Source organism: Zeus faber, assembly GCF_960531495.2.
Source record: "Zeus faber genome assembly, chromosome: 22".
NCBI classification, from domain to species: Eukaryota; Metazoa; Chordata; class Actinopteri; order Zeiformes; family Zeidae; genus Zeus; species Zeus faber.
The window spans coordinates 2,021,807-2,038,537 of NC_137209.1; the positions used below are offsets into that span (position 1 = coordinate 2,021,807).

The 16,731-nt window shown below is 42.4% G+C and overlaps 1 protein-coding gene across 4 annotated transcripts in view; it reads left to right on the forward strand.

Annotated features, from left to right (window-relative positions):
* The window catches only part of mtm1 (myotubularin 1), a 65,094-nt gene extending 63,124 nt beyond the window's left edge, over window positions 1–1,970 (forward strand). For 2 of the 4 annotated variants that reach the window (XM_080023093.1, XM_080023095.1), the window contains exon 15: window positions 734–1,970. In XM_080023093.1, coding sequence (XP_079879219.1) covers window positions 734–928 — 195 coding nt within the window. In that variant the 3' untranslated portion in view covers window positions 929–1,970. The remainder of the gene's footprint in view (window positions 1–733) is intronic. The other 2 variants (XM_080023094.1, XM_080023096.1) reach the window with 1 other exon arrangement.
* The last annotated feature ends 14,761 nt before the right edge of the window (window positions 1,971–16,731 follow it).

Below are 16,731 nucleotides of genomic sequence, written 5' to 3' on the forward strand. Positions count from 1 at the left end.
CTCTTTACGATCCAAGTCAGCAGGTTCAATCATGAATCGTCGATTCAACATTTGATTTTATTGGGGCTAGTCTTTCCCAAATCCTTTGGTTTTGGGGTGTGTGTGTGTGTGTGTGTGTGTGTGTGTGTCCAAGCCTCAAATTGCAACTGCAGTTACAGCCAATGAGATTGTGCGCCTGCATGATGGCGAAGCCAAAGAAAGTGGCAACTGGGCGAGTGTGGATTTCTGAAATGGAGGAGCGACTTGTGGAATTATGGCGACTCATGAGTGACTGCTCATCATGAAAAATGGTTTCCATTTGATTTTTAGGATTAGAGTGTGAATAGATTATTTCAATTGAAATAGATTTTTTCATTTAGACACAATACAAATACAATTTAATTTAAATTGAATAATCTTTCAGAACATATTTTTTTTATATTTTAACCTATTAACCATGAAATTGCCACATTTCGATTGTGGGAAGATTTTGTATGATTATGTAATCGTAATTATTATTATAGATTCATGAATTATTAACCAACTTATAACCAGTATTGGGTATCACCCTTATTAGAGGAGCATTCCAATAGCTGGGTATATCACACGACTGCCACAAAACTTTGATTGATTTTATCACCTTGCTATTTTTCATAGGAAAGCCTCTTGCTCTCTCTAAATTACTGTCTATTGTCCATCTCACCTGCCCCCCACCCTCACCCCCCGCCCGTCTCTATCCCTCACCACTCTGAAGCAGCGGAGTCCAGTGGAGCAACGCTACAAGGAGCTCTTAGCCTTGAGGGACGAATACCTCAGGAAGCTGGAGGAACTACAGCTCTCAGACAGTTCCTCTTCCTCTCACCTGTCCAATAGTTCTCCACCCGACACCTCTTCACCCGCAGCCTCCAACCCCTCGCAGCAGCACACACACCTGCACACCCAATTCTGAGTCTTGAGTGAACATGCAAGGCATACCACACACTCGTGGTCACACATGCTCACAAGCGTTCACCTGCACTTCCGATCGCTTTTCTCTCCCACAAATACATACATGCAAATGCAGTAAAAATAAATAAATACAATTATATGTATGTGTGTGTGTGTATATATATATATATATATATATATACACACACACACACACACACACACACACACACACTCTTTGTTGATAACATGCAATAATATCAATAATATTCTTGATATTTCATAACACAGCTCTTAACACCACTTTTCTGGTGAGAAATGGTGATTGTTATGCAATAAGTCACAGTACAGCCTTGTCATATGACCTTTTTATCCTTGATATGCTCTTCATAGAGTGAAGCCTTAATGTTGAGAATATATTAAACACATTGCACTCTGTGGGGTTCAATCAGATTCAGAAGAGAGGATCTATGGAAGTCTTGCTTCTTATTCAAGGTGCACTGTTTATGTGCTTAATCACAGCACTGAATGGAACCGTATTGGGGAAAAAACTGCAGTACTAATATGGACTCGGTGAAGTTTTCTTTTAACCATCACAAATTCAGCTGGAATTTTGGAGCCGTTTTACGTATCCCATTTGAAGTGTAAAATGTTGGCTCTTTCACTTATCAGGTCAGAGTAATGATTTTAGAGAGTTCTGTGAACAAATTGGCAAGGCTAACTAATATTTTCCCGCAAACGTGATTTCTATTAAGGGCAACAGATAACATATTTGTCTATACATGAGATTTAGGTGAAGCAGATTTACGAAGGGTGTTTTAGATTTATACAGTGATGTTGATTTAATGGGTGGTTAGAACAGGGCTTTAAGTAATTTCTACGAATCCATTGCTGTTTCAAAGAGCAGAGAGTAAAATTGGTTGTGTACTATGTTCTCGTGGTGGTGCTGTCACAGAGCTGGTCTCTAAAGTTACAGCAGTGTGCATTTTGAGTAAATTGCCTGAAGAAGGACAAGCTCACAATCCAAGAACATGCAGAAATCCCAAAAAAAGGCTAGAATAGCTGTGCCCATCTAAATGTTAAAAAAAAAAAAAAAAAAAAAAAAAAAAAATATATATATATATATATATATATATATATATATATATATATATATATATATATATATATATATATATATATATATATATTTTCCCCCCACCAAGCAGAGGGAAAAAAAAATGCCTGGACTCTGAAACAATGTTTAAAAAAAAAAGGGGGGGGTGGAGGGGTGGCCTGGCTGCTGGGCTGCTGGATGGTCTCGTGCTGGGGGGGGGGCTAGCTGCAGGCGGTTACCCACGGTGGCTGCTGCGGCTGCTTCGCCCCGGACCTCTGCTAGACATCCTGGGTGCTACTGCTGCCCGTCGGCAGGGGGCTGGTGCTGTGGCTGCCCTTTGACCTGCTGGTGGTTCTAGTGCGTCTTCGGACGGCCCTTCTGTGTCCCTTCCCCCTGCTGAAGAGTCCCTGTTGAGGCACTGCTGTGGCAGTTCCGCCTGCCACACGCCATCCGAACAGCGTTTTCAGGGCCCTCCGACACAGAGACACAGGCAGAGATGTTGCAACCACACCAGTTAATTGTAGAGAGTGTCATGAACACGTGTCATGACCGAGGCTCTCCCCATATTTGTGGAGATGGGTGATTTGTCTGTTGCTCGTTGATTGCTCTGACGAGCAACAGGCGTACAGGCACCTCTAATCCCAGGGCCAATTACCTAGAACCAAGACAGGTGTGGCTGCTTAAACCACACCACCCTCATACCACACCCAGCTTGAAAAGATAAGTGTTCTCAGTCCAATGAATTATGATGCAGTACCTGTAGACCTTCTTTCAATTGTAAGGAGTAGTGTAGATGCGTTGGCGGTTTTATATGCTTTCCCAGTTGTGCTCAGTGAAATGGGACGTTATAGAAGAAAATATATATATATATTTTTTTTTTTAACACTAGTTTTGGTGTAGGCTTTTTTTGTAAGTTAAACTGAGTAACATAAAAAAGAGTTTCTATTCGGGGGTCAATAATTATCCTTGATAATACATGCTAACTATACTTACAATTGAGATCTGGATTGCTAGGAGGCTGCGCCGCTGCCACGCTAACAAAGAGTTGTGTTTTGAGCACAGATACAGGATTGATAAAGAACAGGTAGACTACATTTACTACCAGTTTTGTGCCTAGGTTCTACTTCTTAGAATCTTACCTTCACCTCTATTGAAATTGTTTTCTTTTACCTAAAGTGTCTAACTTGAGATGGACTGCATTGTGATTCAGAGTTCAAGCTGCTTCACAAATGGAAGGATGATATACATGCATTCTGAAAGGATTTGGAACCTTGTGATCAGTGTTGACATCTAGGTGACTGTCACAATGCCCATCCCTACTGTAACTAAAGATTTCAACTGTAAATGTTTTGTAAGCAATATTATTTTCAGCCACTTGTACTATTGAATTGAAACCTAGACAACAGTGAAAACAGAAAATGGATTACTTTCTTTGTAAAATGTATCTGTATGAGGGCAATATTGTCAACTCTTGTGTCTCGGGGCGGCACCTCCTGGAGGTACTACAGGGTAACTGAGCGAAGCTAAGAGAGGGTAAAGAAGAATGCAGATGACATATCCAACTATCGGCGTTCAACTATATAGACACCATCCCTTTTTAGATCTAATTTGTTCACATCAACAGAGAGGATTAACTGGTGGTTATTGAGTTGACTTTTTCAATCAAAATGCCCTGTATTCCAATGTGTGGCCTTTCAAACTATGCTTGTGCGAGATACTTAACTATTACCTTCTGCTATGGATGACCCTACCCCTCCGCCAGCAGGGTGGATGGAGAACTCTATTTGAGGCTTCATAATTTATATTTAAAAATAATCTTTATGGTTATTCTGGCAACTGCACATTTAAATGAGTATTCTCAGCAAGGCAATCCATAATAAAATTCAGAACTAACCCCAATTACAGCAGCACTATTTTGATGTACCAGGGGGCAAGCACAACAGTTTCCTTTGGAAATATTGCAGCGTAATTCACCCAAAAATGTCAGCTTCAGTTTGTGGTCATTTCTAATCTGGTTACGGAACTAGTTTCGGCATCAATAGGGAAGTTTTTTTTCTATTATTAAGGAAAAGGGAGAAACATTAAGCAATGACTGCAACGCAGAACATGTAACTTTGGTAGGTGATCGTGTTTCTAGTGAAAACAGATGAAAATCGATTTAGTTTATTTTTCACTTTGTACAGGTAACAGATTTATGTAATTACCTCAAAGCCTATTTTACTGTCTAAAGTTATATTATTGTAAAGTAGAATTTTATTTAGTGTAAGATTTGACTTTTATAAAAGTAAGTAAGTAACAAGAAAAAGTATTTGTTTTGAATGGTTGGTATTTGTGGATTTTTGCTCTGTTGGTTGAATTATTATTTTACTTTTTTCTGTTCTGAGGGCATTGTTTTCATTAATTAATTTTGCAACCCAAATGCGGGAAGACAGGATTGTATTTGTTTATTAAATGGGAGGTTTAACCATTTAGTGTTTATGGAGCTTTGGTTTGTTTCAACAGTGAATCGTGTCAAATGCTGATTCACTTTGTTTCTAAGTCAGTCATCTGAAAACTGTTCCCTCCCTCACGTTATTATCAATTCTTACCTTTTTGAAATACATTTTTTTCTTTCTTTGTATCATAATATAACCGTTTTTAACAAACTAATTTGAAATGTACTTCAATTAATTTTGGCGTAAAATTTGCCAAACATGGAATATTTTCAAATGCATTTCCTTTGTTGATGCTGAAGCCACTGGCTCCTGGCTATGTAAATAATACCGATTAAATTAATTTAAAGATTGTCCACTTAACTCTGTCTTTTTCTTATATGTCTGACGGTATGTATATGTATGTGACAAATAATCTCTTGAACTTGAACTGAAAGTCCTATTTGTGTGACATTCTCCCAATCCTCAGTAGCACAAGTATTATAATATCTCAAACACGGAGCCCCATGGTATTCAATGACAAAATTATCTAAATTGTTACTAGAAACATAGCAATAGTTACAACATGTAATAGTGACTAGTATATAATAAGTACTAGTACCCAATACATTTTGACTAGTATAACTATCATAGTTACTAGCAACTGCTGGAATAGCAGCTAGTAACTAAAATATGCACTCACTGAACACTTTTAGGAACACTATACGAATACTGGACAGGGCCTCCCTTTGCTCTTAAAACATCCTCAATTCTTCTTTGCATGGATTCCACAAGATTTTGGAAACAGTCCTTTCAGATTCTGTTCCACGTTGACATGATTGCATCACCCAATTCCTGCAGATGTGAATCTCCTGATCTATCACATCCCAAAGGTATTGGACTCAGATCCAGTGACTGGGAAGGCCACTGAAGAACATTGAAATCAGTGTCATGTTTATGAAACCAGTTTGATATGACTTTTGCTTTGTGACATGGTACATTATTTTGCTGGATGAAGCCATTAGAAGATGGGTAAATTGTGAAGGGATGCACATGGTTAGCAACAATACTCAAATAGGCTGGGTTGATTTCTGGCTGATTGATTAGCATTAATGGGCCCAAAGTGTGCCAAGAAAAAAATTCCCCACACCATTGCCACTAGCCTGGACTGTTGACACAAGGCAGGGTAGGTCCATGGATTCATGCTGTTGGTGCTAAATTCTGACCCTACCATCTGTGTGCCTCAGCAAGAAATCTAGATTCAGACCAGACTAGGTTTTTTTCCAGTCTTCAACCTTCCAGTTTTGGTGAGCCTTTGCCTACTGCAGCCTCAGCTTTCTGTTCTTGGATGACCAAAGTGGAACACGATGTGGTCTTCAGCTGTTGCAGCCTATTCGCCTCAAGGTTCGATGTGTTCTGCATTCTGAGGTGTTTTTCAGCTCACCACAATTGTACGGAGTGGTTATCTGAGTTACCGTAGCCTTTCTGTCATCTCGAACTATGTCTGGCCATTCTCTGTTGACTTCTAGTACTACAGGACACTGCAAATTCTGTTTTGTCGATACATGTCATCAGATGATTCTATGTTTATTTTTTCTAGGTCAAGTTTGTTTCTATATTTGTGTCTCACCCGTGGTGATTCTCCCCCTCTGAGTAGTAATGATGATTAGTTGTTTATAGACCAAAACATGGCAAGATCGGTCTCCAAAAAGGGGGATTGATGGCGGTCCTGTGTAAAAAAGGCTGTGCTCTTGTCATCCTACAGGTTGTCAAAAGGACAGAGTTATTCCAAGCAGTTGTTGATGATTAAAGAATGAATAAAAAGGTTGAGAACTCTGTCCTAGATGCAATGGCATGCAAATACTCTTTGTTGTACGCCAGGTATGCTGACAGCACAGGTCATAATAAATAAATTAATTAGAGCGTGGGTGGAGAAATTAGGTTTTAGGTTCTCAGCTGAAATTGCTAAAGTAATGTTCTTCACAAGAAAATTGATTTGGAGGAAATACTCATTTGAAACTATATGGAAAGAAAATTGAGACAATTGAATCATTTACATTATTAGGAGTATATTTTGACTCCAGATTAACATGGAGGGAACACATTAAAAGTATTGTGGATACGTGCAAAAAAGTTAATGTTATGATGCCTTGTAGGGTTGGACTGGGGAGCTGATGTAGCATCCTTGAAATATAATATGTATATGTACAATATATATGTAGCACTAATTTGGTCAAGGCTGGATTATGTGAGTGTAGTATATGGATCCATAGGAAAAACTGTGCTTGGAGGATTAGATGTGATCCAGGCCCTCAGATTGTGTATAAAGTAGGAGCAGCAAGAACATCACCTGTGTGTGCCCTACAAGTCGAGACAGGAGAAATGTCGCTGTTTACACAGGAAACAACTCAAAGATTATCACCCAACCAAAAAAGTGCTACAGGCCTGCTGGGAAAGGTAGGGAACAGTAAAATCAGGTTTCGGCTGGACAGGAGATGCAGCAGCAAGAGACCTGGGAGTGTATGAATTAGAGTTCAGCAGCTGTGGGGTACTAGAACCAATACTGGTCGATTTAGAATTATTTCAGGCTAAGGCAAGGAAGGAAAGTGCGGATTTATTCAATTAGTTATACAGTTATACAGAAAGTAAATACACAGGGTATGGGCTGGTGTTTACAGATGGATCAAAAAAATCCAAAAACAGACAACACTGGTTCTGCAGTTCCAGTTCCTAGCCACAGATTCTCAATACACAAATGAACATCAAACTACCTCAGTGTATATAAGGTGGAGTTGGTATTTGGAAGGCTTAAGAGTGGGTTGAACAAGCCACGCTTAACAGCTCTGATTGGTAGTGTTTCTGTATTGTACTAACATCTGGTCTGTACAGCCTAAAGCTAGGTTCATCCAGTAACTGCCAAGACCTACTATTTGAAATAGTGGTTACACTCATTTGGGATCCTGCGCACATGGGCATTATTGGTAATGAGAGTGGACGAACTCGCCAAGCAAGCTGATAAAAAAGAAAACATATACACCACAATTAAACTTTCAAAATCAGAAGGAAAGGGTATTGCATGGAAGAAAATCAATAACGAGTGGCAGCAGAGTGGGTTGAAAGAAGAAAAGAGGAGGTAGTAGTGACTGGGCTAAGAATAGAACATACAGTAGTAACCTGAACAGGACTCTCCACATTACAGGGAAGCATCCATCCATGTGAAGATTGTCAGGTACCAGAAAAAGTAGAATATGTACTTGTTAAGAGAATAAAGTCGGTAGATGAATAAATGCAGTATGTATGCAGCACTCATCAAAATGCTGTCTACAGAGTAATTAGCGAAAACTTCTTTGGAATGGGATTTAATAACACAATTCTCTCTCCCTTTTAGCCCATAGGCATCATGTTAAGCATCAAGACTTTGAAAAGATTGTGCCAAAAGTTGCATTTGTTTAGAAAGAAGAATAAATCAAATGTGGATGAGGTGGCTGCATTCGTACAAGGTGAACTAGCGGGCAATGACGTAAGGATATCAGTGGCTACAGTTGTGGGCTATCCAGAGAGGTTATGCGGTATCTCAAGACACAATAAGACAACTAATCAAGTGGATTGATCCTCAGATGCTTATCTCAGACAATGCCATCACAGGTTGACATGTTTTTGCACACAGATGCTTTTGCTGGACACAGGAGTTTCATGTATGGGTGCAGCACAGCAAATCAAAGAATTGAGTGGGGGGGGTCATCTTAAGGAAGCAAAGTGCACAGCTTTCGATTAATCTTTTCAATGCACTCCAGCATGACAGTTATTTCTCAGTGATTTATTGGATAAAAGTCTTCAATCTCCACTTGTTTCCTCAACCTTCTTCTTCATCCTGTTCATTTTACCTTTCATAATACAAATGAGCATAATCACTGTGTCAGTGGGCAGTGCACCCCCTTATTGTGTGCATCCGTGCTGTATGTGTACCTACGTGCGTAATAGCTTACGAGACTAGGCCTCTCTCTCTCTCTCTCTCCGTATATAAATATAGAACAAGAGAGAAAGAGAGGACCATTGTTTTATAGAGAACCACAGAAGAGAGGCAGAAATGTATGGTGCTGAAGACACACTCAAGCAGTCGTGACGCAAGTGTTTTTGAGTTATGCTCTGTTCTTATGCAGGCAAAGGGATGGGATGCTCAAAGATGTCAAGCCTACGGCCTCCGAGCGCTGCTAGAGGCCGCTCTCTCCTCATCTGCTGCTCCTCCCTCCGGCCTATTCCACACACCTGGCATCTATTACCTTCATCATCTACGGCAGTATTTATTCTCTAGCTCCCCAGTCACTCATCGCCAGATCGTTAGCAAACCTACCTGTGTTTGTATTTCCCCTGGCTCCTTCCTAGTCCATAGATCCTGGTCTGTTTATCCAAGTGTCTCGTCTTCGTCCTAACCTGCCTGTCTCCTCTCACAATTCAAGTCTGTCTGTCCTGCCTTGTCCAGCCAGGTTTCCCGTCTTTCCACCCAGAACCTGGATCCCTCATGCCCAGCCGCCACCGTTCCTGTCCCGTACTGCTACACCTGGCTTGGTAGCCACGCTGGCTCAGACCCATCCCATCCTGACCGGACCCCTCCGGTCACCTCCTCTGTACCTCCCAATAAGTCTCCTTCGTTACCCCAGTCTGTCTGCTGTCTCTGTGTCATGCGTTTGTGTCCCTCCTAGCCGTGATCCTAACAGTACGATCTGGCCAAAGACATGGACCCAGCCGACACAGAGGGCTTCCCCCGTACACTCCAGGAGCAGGGCATGCTCCTACGTCAGCATGACCAAGCCCTCTGGGACATCGCAGACCACCTTCGGACCATCTCGGTGGCCGTTAGTAGCCTGCAGATCCAGCTGCCTTCACCAACCCCTCCACCTCCACCGACTCCCCCTCTACCCCCCACCATGGCTCCCAGCTCCCTCCTTGTTCCCTGTGAGCCCCACGTGCTGGCTCCGGGGCCTTACAACCGTGACTTTGGCACCTACCGTGCGTTCCTTGTGCAGTGTACGGTGGTGTTCGGACAACAGCCGGGGTCCTACTCCTCCAATGGCGGCCACATCGCCTGGGGTTCTGCGGTGTGGGATCGGCAGGGCCCCGAGAGCCGTTCCTACGAGTTCTTCACCTGCAAAATGGGGAGGATCTTCGACCACCCGATTCGCGGCAAAGAGGTTGCTAAGAGACTCCTTTCCTTCCGCCAGGGTCCCTGCAGCAGCGATCTGCCTGGACAACCGGCTCCGGGAGCGCCAGCACAAGGGGGGCGGGACCCCAGCCCGCGTCTCCTGCCTGGTCAGCCACGCCCCGGTCTCTGACGACCATTCCCGAATTCCTATCAGAATCAGAATCAGAAATACTTTAATAATCCCAGGGGGAAATTACTTTTGTTACAACTCCAAATCTACATACAACATATTTACATACAACATATTTACATACAACATATAATAATTATTAAGAAACATATTTATATATAAATATATATATATAAACATATCTATATACACATGGTAAAGTGTAAAATGTACAGTTAAAATGTGCAAAAAGAAGAAGGTGCAGAAGTGGAAGTCTGTGTTTTGAGGTCAGGTTACAGAGAGGGGGTGTCTAGCTCTCTGAGGGAGGCGTTGTAGAGATTGATGCCCACAGGCACAAATGATTTCCTGTGGCGCTCTGTGGTGCATCTGGGTAAGAGGAGTCTTCTGCTGAAGATGCTCCTCTGCTGGGCCAGTGTGTCGTAGAGAGGGTGTAAGACATTGTCCAAGATGGACTGAAGCCTGGACAGCATCCTCCTCTCTGCCACAGTCGTCAGGGTGTCCAGCTCCTCTCCTCCGACATCACCGGCCCTCCTGATTAGTTTGTTTAGTCTGTTGTTGTCTGCGACCCTCAGCCCACTGCCCCAGCATGTGACAGCGAAGAAGATCGTACTGGCCACAACAGACTGATAGAATATCCTCAGCATCGTCCGGAGATGTTAAAGGACCTCAGCCTCCGTAGGAAATAGAGTCGGCTTTGGCCCTTTTTGTAGACTGCCTCGGTGTTTCTGGTCCAGTCCAACTTGTTATTGAAGCACACCCCCAGGTACTTGTACTCCTCCACAGTGTCCACAGGGACCCCCTGGATGGTAACAGGGGTCACGGGTGTTTTTGCCCTCCTCAGATCCACTATGAGCTCCTTTGTCTTAGTCACATTGAGCTGCAGATGGTTCAGCTCACTCCAAGTGACAAAGTTGCCCACAACAGTCCTGTATTCACTCTCATCACCCTTTTTAATACAACCAACTATTGCTGAGTCATCAGAAAACTTCTGAAGGTGGCAGGACTCAGTGCAATAGTTGAAGTCTGAGATGAAGAGGGTGAAGAGGAATGGAGAGAGGACAGTCCCCTGTCCCCCTACTCTGTCAGACACACAGTTCTGTAGGCGTACATACTGTGGTCTGCCCGTCAGGTAATCAACAATCCAGGACACGATGGGGGCCTCCACCAGCATCGCAGCCATCTTCTCACCCAGAAGAGTCGGACGGATGGTGTTGAAAGCACTGGAGAAATCAAAGAACATGACTCTCACAGTGCTTGCCGGCTTGTCCAGATGAGTGTAGACTCTGTTCAGCAGGTAGATGATGCTGTCCTCAACTCCCAGGCGGGGCTGGTAGGCGAACTGCAGTGGATCAGTGAAAGGCCTGACCATAGGCCTTAGCTGCTCCAGGACAAGCCTCTCGAAGGTCTTCATGATGTGGGACGTCAGAGCCACCGGTCTGTAGTCCTGAGGGCCGCTGGGACGCGGCGTCTTCGGCACAGGAACGAGGCAGGATGTCTTCCACAGCACAGGGACCCTCTGGAGGTGCAGGCTCAGGCTGAAGACTTGACTGAGTACTCCACACAGCTGGGGGGCACAGGCTTTAAGCACCCTGGGAAATACACCGTCGGGGCCTGCAGCTTTGCCGGAGTGGAGTCTCGTCAGCTGTCTTCTCACCAGGTCAGGCGTGAAGGACACTGTAGAGGTGACAGTTGGGGGAGGGGTGGGGTCCTCAGGTTGTGGAGGACATGATGTAGAGCAGGGGGGAGGGGTGGAGTAGGTGGGTGTGAATTGAGGCGGTGAGGAGCAAACAAGGGGTCTGTAAGGAGGAGGAGTAGTGGGAGATATAGTGGCAGTTGTTGTTGAGCAGCCAGCAGCAGAGACTTGTGGGGGATGGGCCGCAGTATCAAACCTATTGAAAAATAGGTTCAGTTCATTGGCCCGGTCCGCACGGCTCTCCAACCCCATGCCACCCGTCTTCTGGAACCCAGTGATGGTTCTCATGCCACTCCACACATCCCTCATGTTGTTTTGCTGGAGTTTTTTCTCCAGCTTCCTCCGATAACTGTCTTTTGCCTCCTTGATTGTAAGTTTGAGTACCCCCTGCACTCTCCTCACCTCATCACGGTTGCCATCTCTGAACGCCCTCTTCTTTTCATTCAGGATGGCCTTAATGTCAGACAGGTTAAAAGTAAATGTATGTGTTAAGAGCATCATATATTTCAAAAAAGCTAAACTGAAAAGTTATGTAAAAGCTAAAATTGCATGGGGGTGTAAACATCTTAATCTGAAATGTGCAGTGTCTAGCCTTAAACCACAAGAGGTAGTAAAAGTCAACTAGTAAATGTTAACTGTACAAAATGTAAATTAAAGGTGCAACATAATTAACACCACAAAAATACTACAGTGGGTTTTTTTGTACATACAGTATAATAGACATCCATCACCCAGATATTGCTCTCCAGAATGTTTTTGAACTTGGCACAAAACTGGATAATTGTCATAGTGGTCACACAGCTGCAGTATCATGCCACATGTGCGTCCAACTTGCCGTCGACTTGAATCAGACATCACCTCAAATTCAATCCTGATGCTGTGCAAGACAATAAGATTGGAGCCTGTGCAGAACCGTAAAAAATGTTTGCATGAAAAAAATGTAAAAATGTTTTTCATAATCTATCTTACTGATATACCTTCTCACCTGATGCTCCCCTTCTTTTTGTTTTCCTATCATCTCAGCTGGGAACGCCAACAGCCTCGACACCTTCTTTGATGTTGGATGGAGGTAATCATAGAGCCTTCTCAGTTCTTCAGTCCACTGTAATGTGTGGTGTTATGACACTCCAACAGTCAATGACAAACATTGTTTTTTGACACATATGGGGCTAATACATAGGTAGTACATAGGAGTCATCCACGTCTTATTGTACTTTATGACCCTGTGTAATGTATTTTGACTTTAATCTCGGAATTCTGAGTTTATTCTAAAAACTTTATTTTGACTTTAAAGTTGAAATTTCGACTTTATTCTCGAAAGGTTATTTCGACTTTATTCTCGAAAATCCGAGTTGACATAAATTGCTCAACAAATTCCCTAGCACCACAGTTGTAGGCTAATTATCTGAAGAACATTTTTTTTTGTTTGTTGTTCTCTGTCTATCGCTGTCTTATTTTATGTCAGTTTTGATCAGTATTTAATTGATAAACAAGGCAAACTATATAAATATTCTTTAGACCGGGTTAGGCCATCACTGGTTGGTAGCTGGTGTGGGGTGCAGGTGTCTGTTACAGCCGAGTAGTAACACACCTGATTTGACTGATCAGCTAATAGTCTTTGATCAGGGCTTTAATTAGTAGAATCCGGTGTGTTACTGCTTGCACAGAACAGAACCGTCACCCACACTAGCCCAAGTGATCGGTAGGTGTCTGGTGAAAAACAAAAAAAAATACCAGATGGATCTTAATGTTGTTGTGCTCTTGAGCAAGGCGCTTCACCCCAAAAGCTCTTGAGGTGTCTTGGAGGGTGTGGCGTCCCAAGACAGCCCCATCGTATAAGATAATTACTAATAGACGGTGCCAGGGATCCCAAGAGAGAGAGCCCATTGCCAGGGGGCCCGGTGATAAGGGAGGTGGAATGTGACCTGTGACCTATGTAGGGGAACCAAGTGGTCAACATTGTCTTTGGGCAAGCATAAAAGAAGCCGCCCAAGTTACATTCGACAGAGAATCCATCCGGCTCGGTTCTCTCCCGGACGTCCTAGGCAAGTCTGGTCTGATGGTGTTCTTTTGTAATAAATCTGTTATTTTACTCAAGTCAACATCAGCGGTCTCTCCTTCTTCATCAACACATCATATTCATCATGAAACTACACTATACAGGGGAACTACACTGTACAAAACATTATTGTAAACAAGACAATTGATCAAACTTGTTCTTTCTACAATTTAGATTTGTCATCAAGTGTGGTCCAGGCTGCAGACAAGCACTAGATTTTCACTGCTGCTGCTGCACGTCAACATTAATCAGAAGGGCTTCTCTCATTAACCATTTAACAACTTGTAAAAATACATCACCTGGATCTCCACCCACAGCTGCATCAGCACCACCACCACCTCCATCCCCAGCAGAAGTACCTTCACCTCCATCCCCAGTAGCACCGCCATCAGCAGTAAGATTACATGTCAGCCAGCAAGGCAGGGTGACCTGCACACACTACGGCACTGAAATAAATAAATATAATTGCTGGTTCACATTAACAGAAAACACAGGCAAAAGGTAATTGATATCTCAGCAATGCGTTGATTATTTATTATTATTTTATGACATATGGTAGTTCTGTTTATGTTTAAGCCAATTCTGGTTAATGTTTCCAGTAGTCTAATTCTGTTATAAAACCTGGCTGAAACACAAGGTTGGGTCGATCTGTTTTAAACCCTAACTCTTTTTTAATCACAATATGATCAGCTTTGTTTTTTTTACTAACATGTGACTGCTCAAGAAGATATTTTGTTATATAATGTTGAAATGTATTGTGTTATTGTTTTATTAAACAATAACAATACATTATATACACAATACATACACAATACACAATACACAAAACTTGGCAAATCAAATTTCACCTGGCCATTCGACCATGTCTTCACTGATAGAGTGTGAGGTTCAGCTTTTTAACTTCTTAGCACTTAAAACTTTATTATGCAGTGGAGTGTCATCACAGAATATCTATTCAGTACAAGATATTGTATGTTTGTATATGGTCTTATTCCACTCTTAATTAACATGGTGCACCACTTCAGCTGGGGGAGACCCACTGTGGGATATTCATGTTGATGGTAAGTGGTCTTACAATTGCTATATCATTGTCTCTGTGTGTGCTAAACACTGTAACACAACATTATAACAACAGTTTTGATTTTGTATTTGAGTACGCCCTCTATGTGAACCTTGCGAAGCCCTACAATTTTGCTGCGGTTAGTTTGTATCAATTTATGGTTATATGTTGAGCAAAAAGGACTGTGAGAACAGAATTTCAATTTTATAATTAAGATTTTCAATCGCTAACTTTTATCAGTCTGACATGCCTTTAATCAGGAAGTGGTGATATATTGATACAGATACTTTGGATGAAAATCTCCATTATGTGCATTCCTGGTATGCAGGTAATTTGTAATAAATATGAAATAATGCACACTGTAAAAACATTGTACTGTTTGTTCTGTTACTTTTGCTTCAAAGTTAAGTCTCACAGCCAGGCTCAAGTGAACCCAAGAAACGAGAGCCAGACGTCATGGAAGTCACGCCGTCACCGAAAATCCACATATGTACAGGGAATGTTAATGTATTGTTTGACTATTGTTTGTTTGTTTATTTACCTTGCCTGTTTCATAAACGTGTCTATGAGCAGCACTTGACCAATTACATTATTATTGGAATTTCTTATAATTTGCACAAAGGACTTGGCGGTGATGAGAGGGATTCGGCTCGCCTGGGAGTGGGTGGAGGAGAACAGACACCACTTGGCAAGGAATGTTCGGCCACCAATGATCTTGTGGATAAACGAGGATGATCCCTTGTTGGCCACCACAATACGGAACTGGTTTGTGAACACCATGCTTTATGAGGGTGAAATGGATGAAGATGAAATCTGGGCACCCTTCCTTCTTTCTTTTAAGAGATTAGAGGACATGGAGATTTTCATGCAGGAAATTCATGATGAGAGATTTGTGTCTTGCCTGCACAACCCTCGCCTGTGACATGCAAAATCAGTAGTGGGGTAGATCTTTGTAAATATGAATAGTTTGTTCTTGTAGTTTTATCTAAAATGAATTGGTTTTTAACCAATTGAATTGAAACTTAATATACTAAAATTACATTTAGTATCTTATTCTGTTATTGGGAAAAAAAAACAATTTTTTTCTAAATGGAAGGTTGTTTTTTTGTTAGCTACACATTTTGCTAACCAGTGTTAATAGAAATAAATCAATCCAGAAACACTTGGATGACAATGGAAGAGTATGTAATGAATTAATTGTTAATTTAAATAACTCCTCCAGTCTACTCCCGATTGATGCTGGAGTGGTTGTTTTGCTACCAAATTTCCCCTTGTTTTTTCTTTAGCATGCAAGTCAAGTGGCTGGTTCCAGACTACTGGATGTGTTACTCATTACCATTAAGATAGCATAATGCATGGCCTATCACATCAACTCATCCAAGTCCATCCAAAATATATTCACAACTAGCCTGTTGAAGTAAATGCATTCATTCTTCTTGCTTCAGGTGGAGACCCTCTGTACATTTAAGGCAAGGTGAAAAAGGCCCAGGGATACCTGGTGTGTGTGTGTGTGTGTGTGTGTGTGTGTGTGTGTGTTTGTGTGTTTGCGCGCACAAGCCAGATTAGGTAGCCTAGGTCGAACTTTATTACATTAATTCATCAGATATGGTTGAGATGAATTCACAAATAGCTTACATCTTAATGCGACGGGGAAAAAAGGCAGGGGTGCACACAGTAATCTCTCACATTGCCTACATGTAATGCCTTTGTAACAGAAACGATGCTCAACATGATGGTGGAATCACGAAAAATATTCGAGAAAAGTAGGGAAATATTAGCTATGCCAGCATCTAATGTGTCATGCAACTGTCATGGCAAGTTTGACCTAACCTTTGCGCATCAACAATAAATAGATCTTTTCCATTAGCCTGCACCGTTGACGAAGGGCTTGGATTAACGTAAACAGCCAGTGGGTGGCGCGCGAGCAGGTACAGAGGGGTGGAGATGGACGATGTCAAGCTCCACCCCTCTGGCACCGCAGTGCGCGCCACGTGCTCCAATCGGCCAATCAAGTGGAAGGAGGAAGAACCACTCGCAGCCACATCCTGTGCACATCAATCCGCCTCTGCTACTCTCTTACTTCCAGCCAGAGAAGGAAAACACAATCCGCCCGACGTTTTTCGGAGGGAAACCCGGGATTGATGAGTGATTGCCCCCCCCCCCCCCCCCCCCGCCC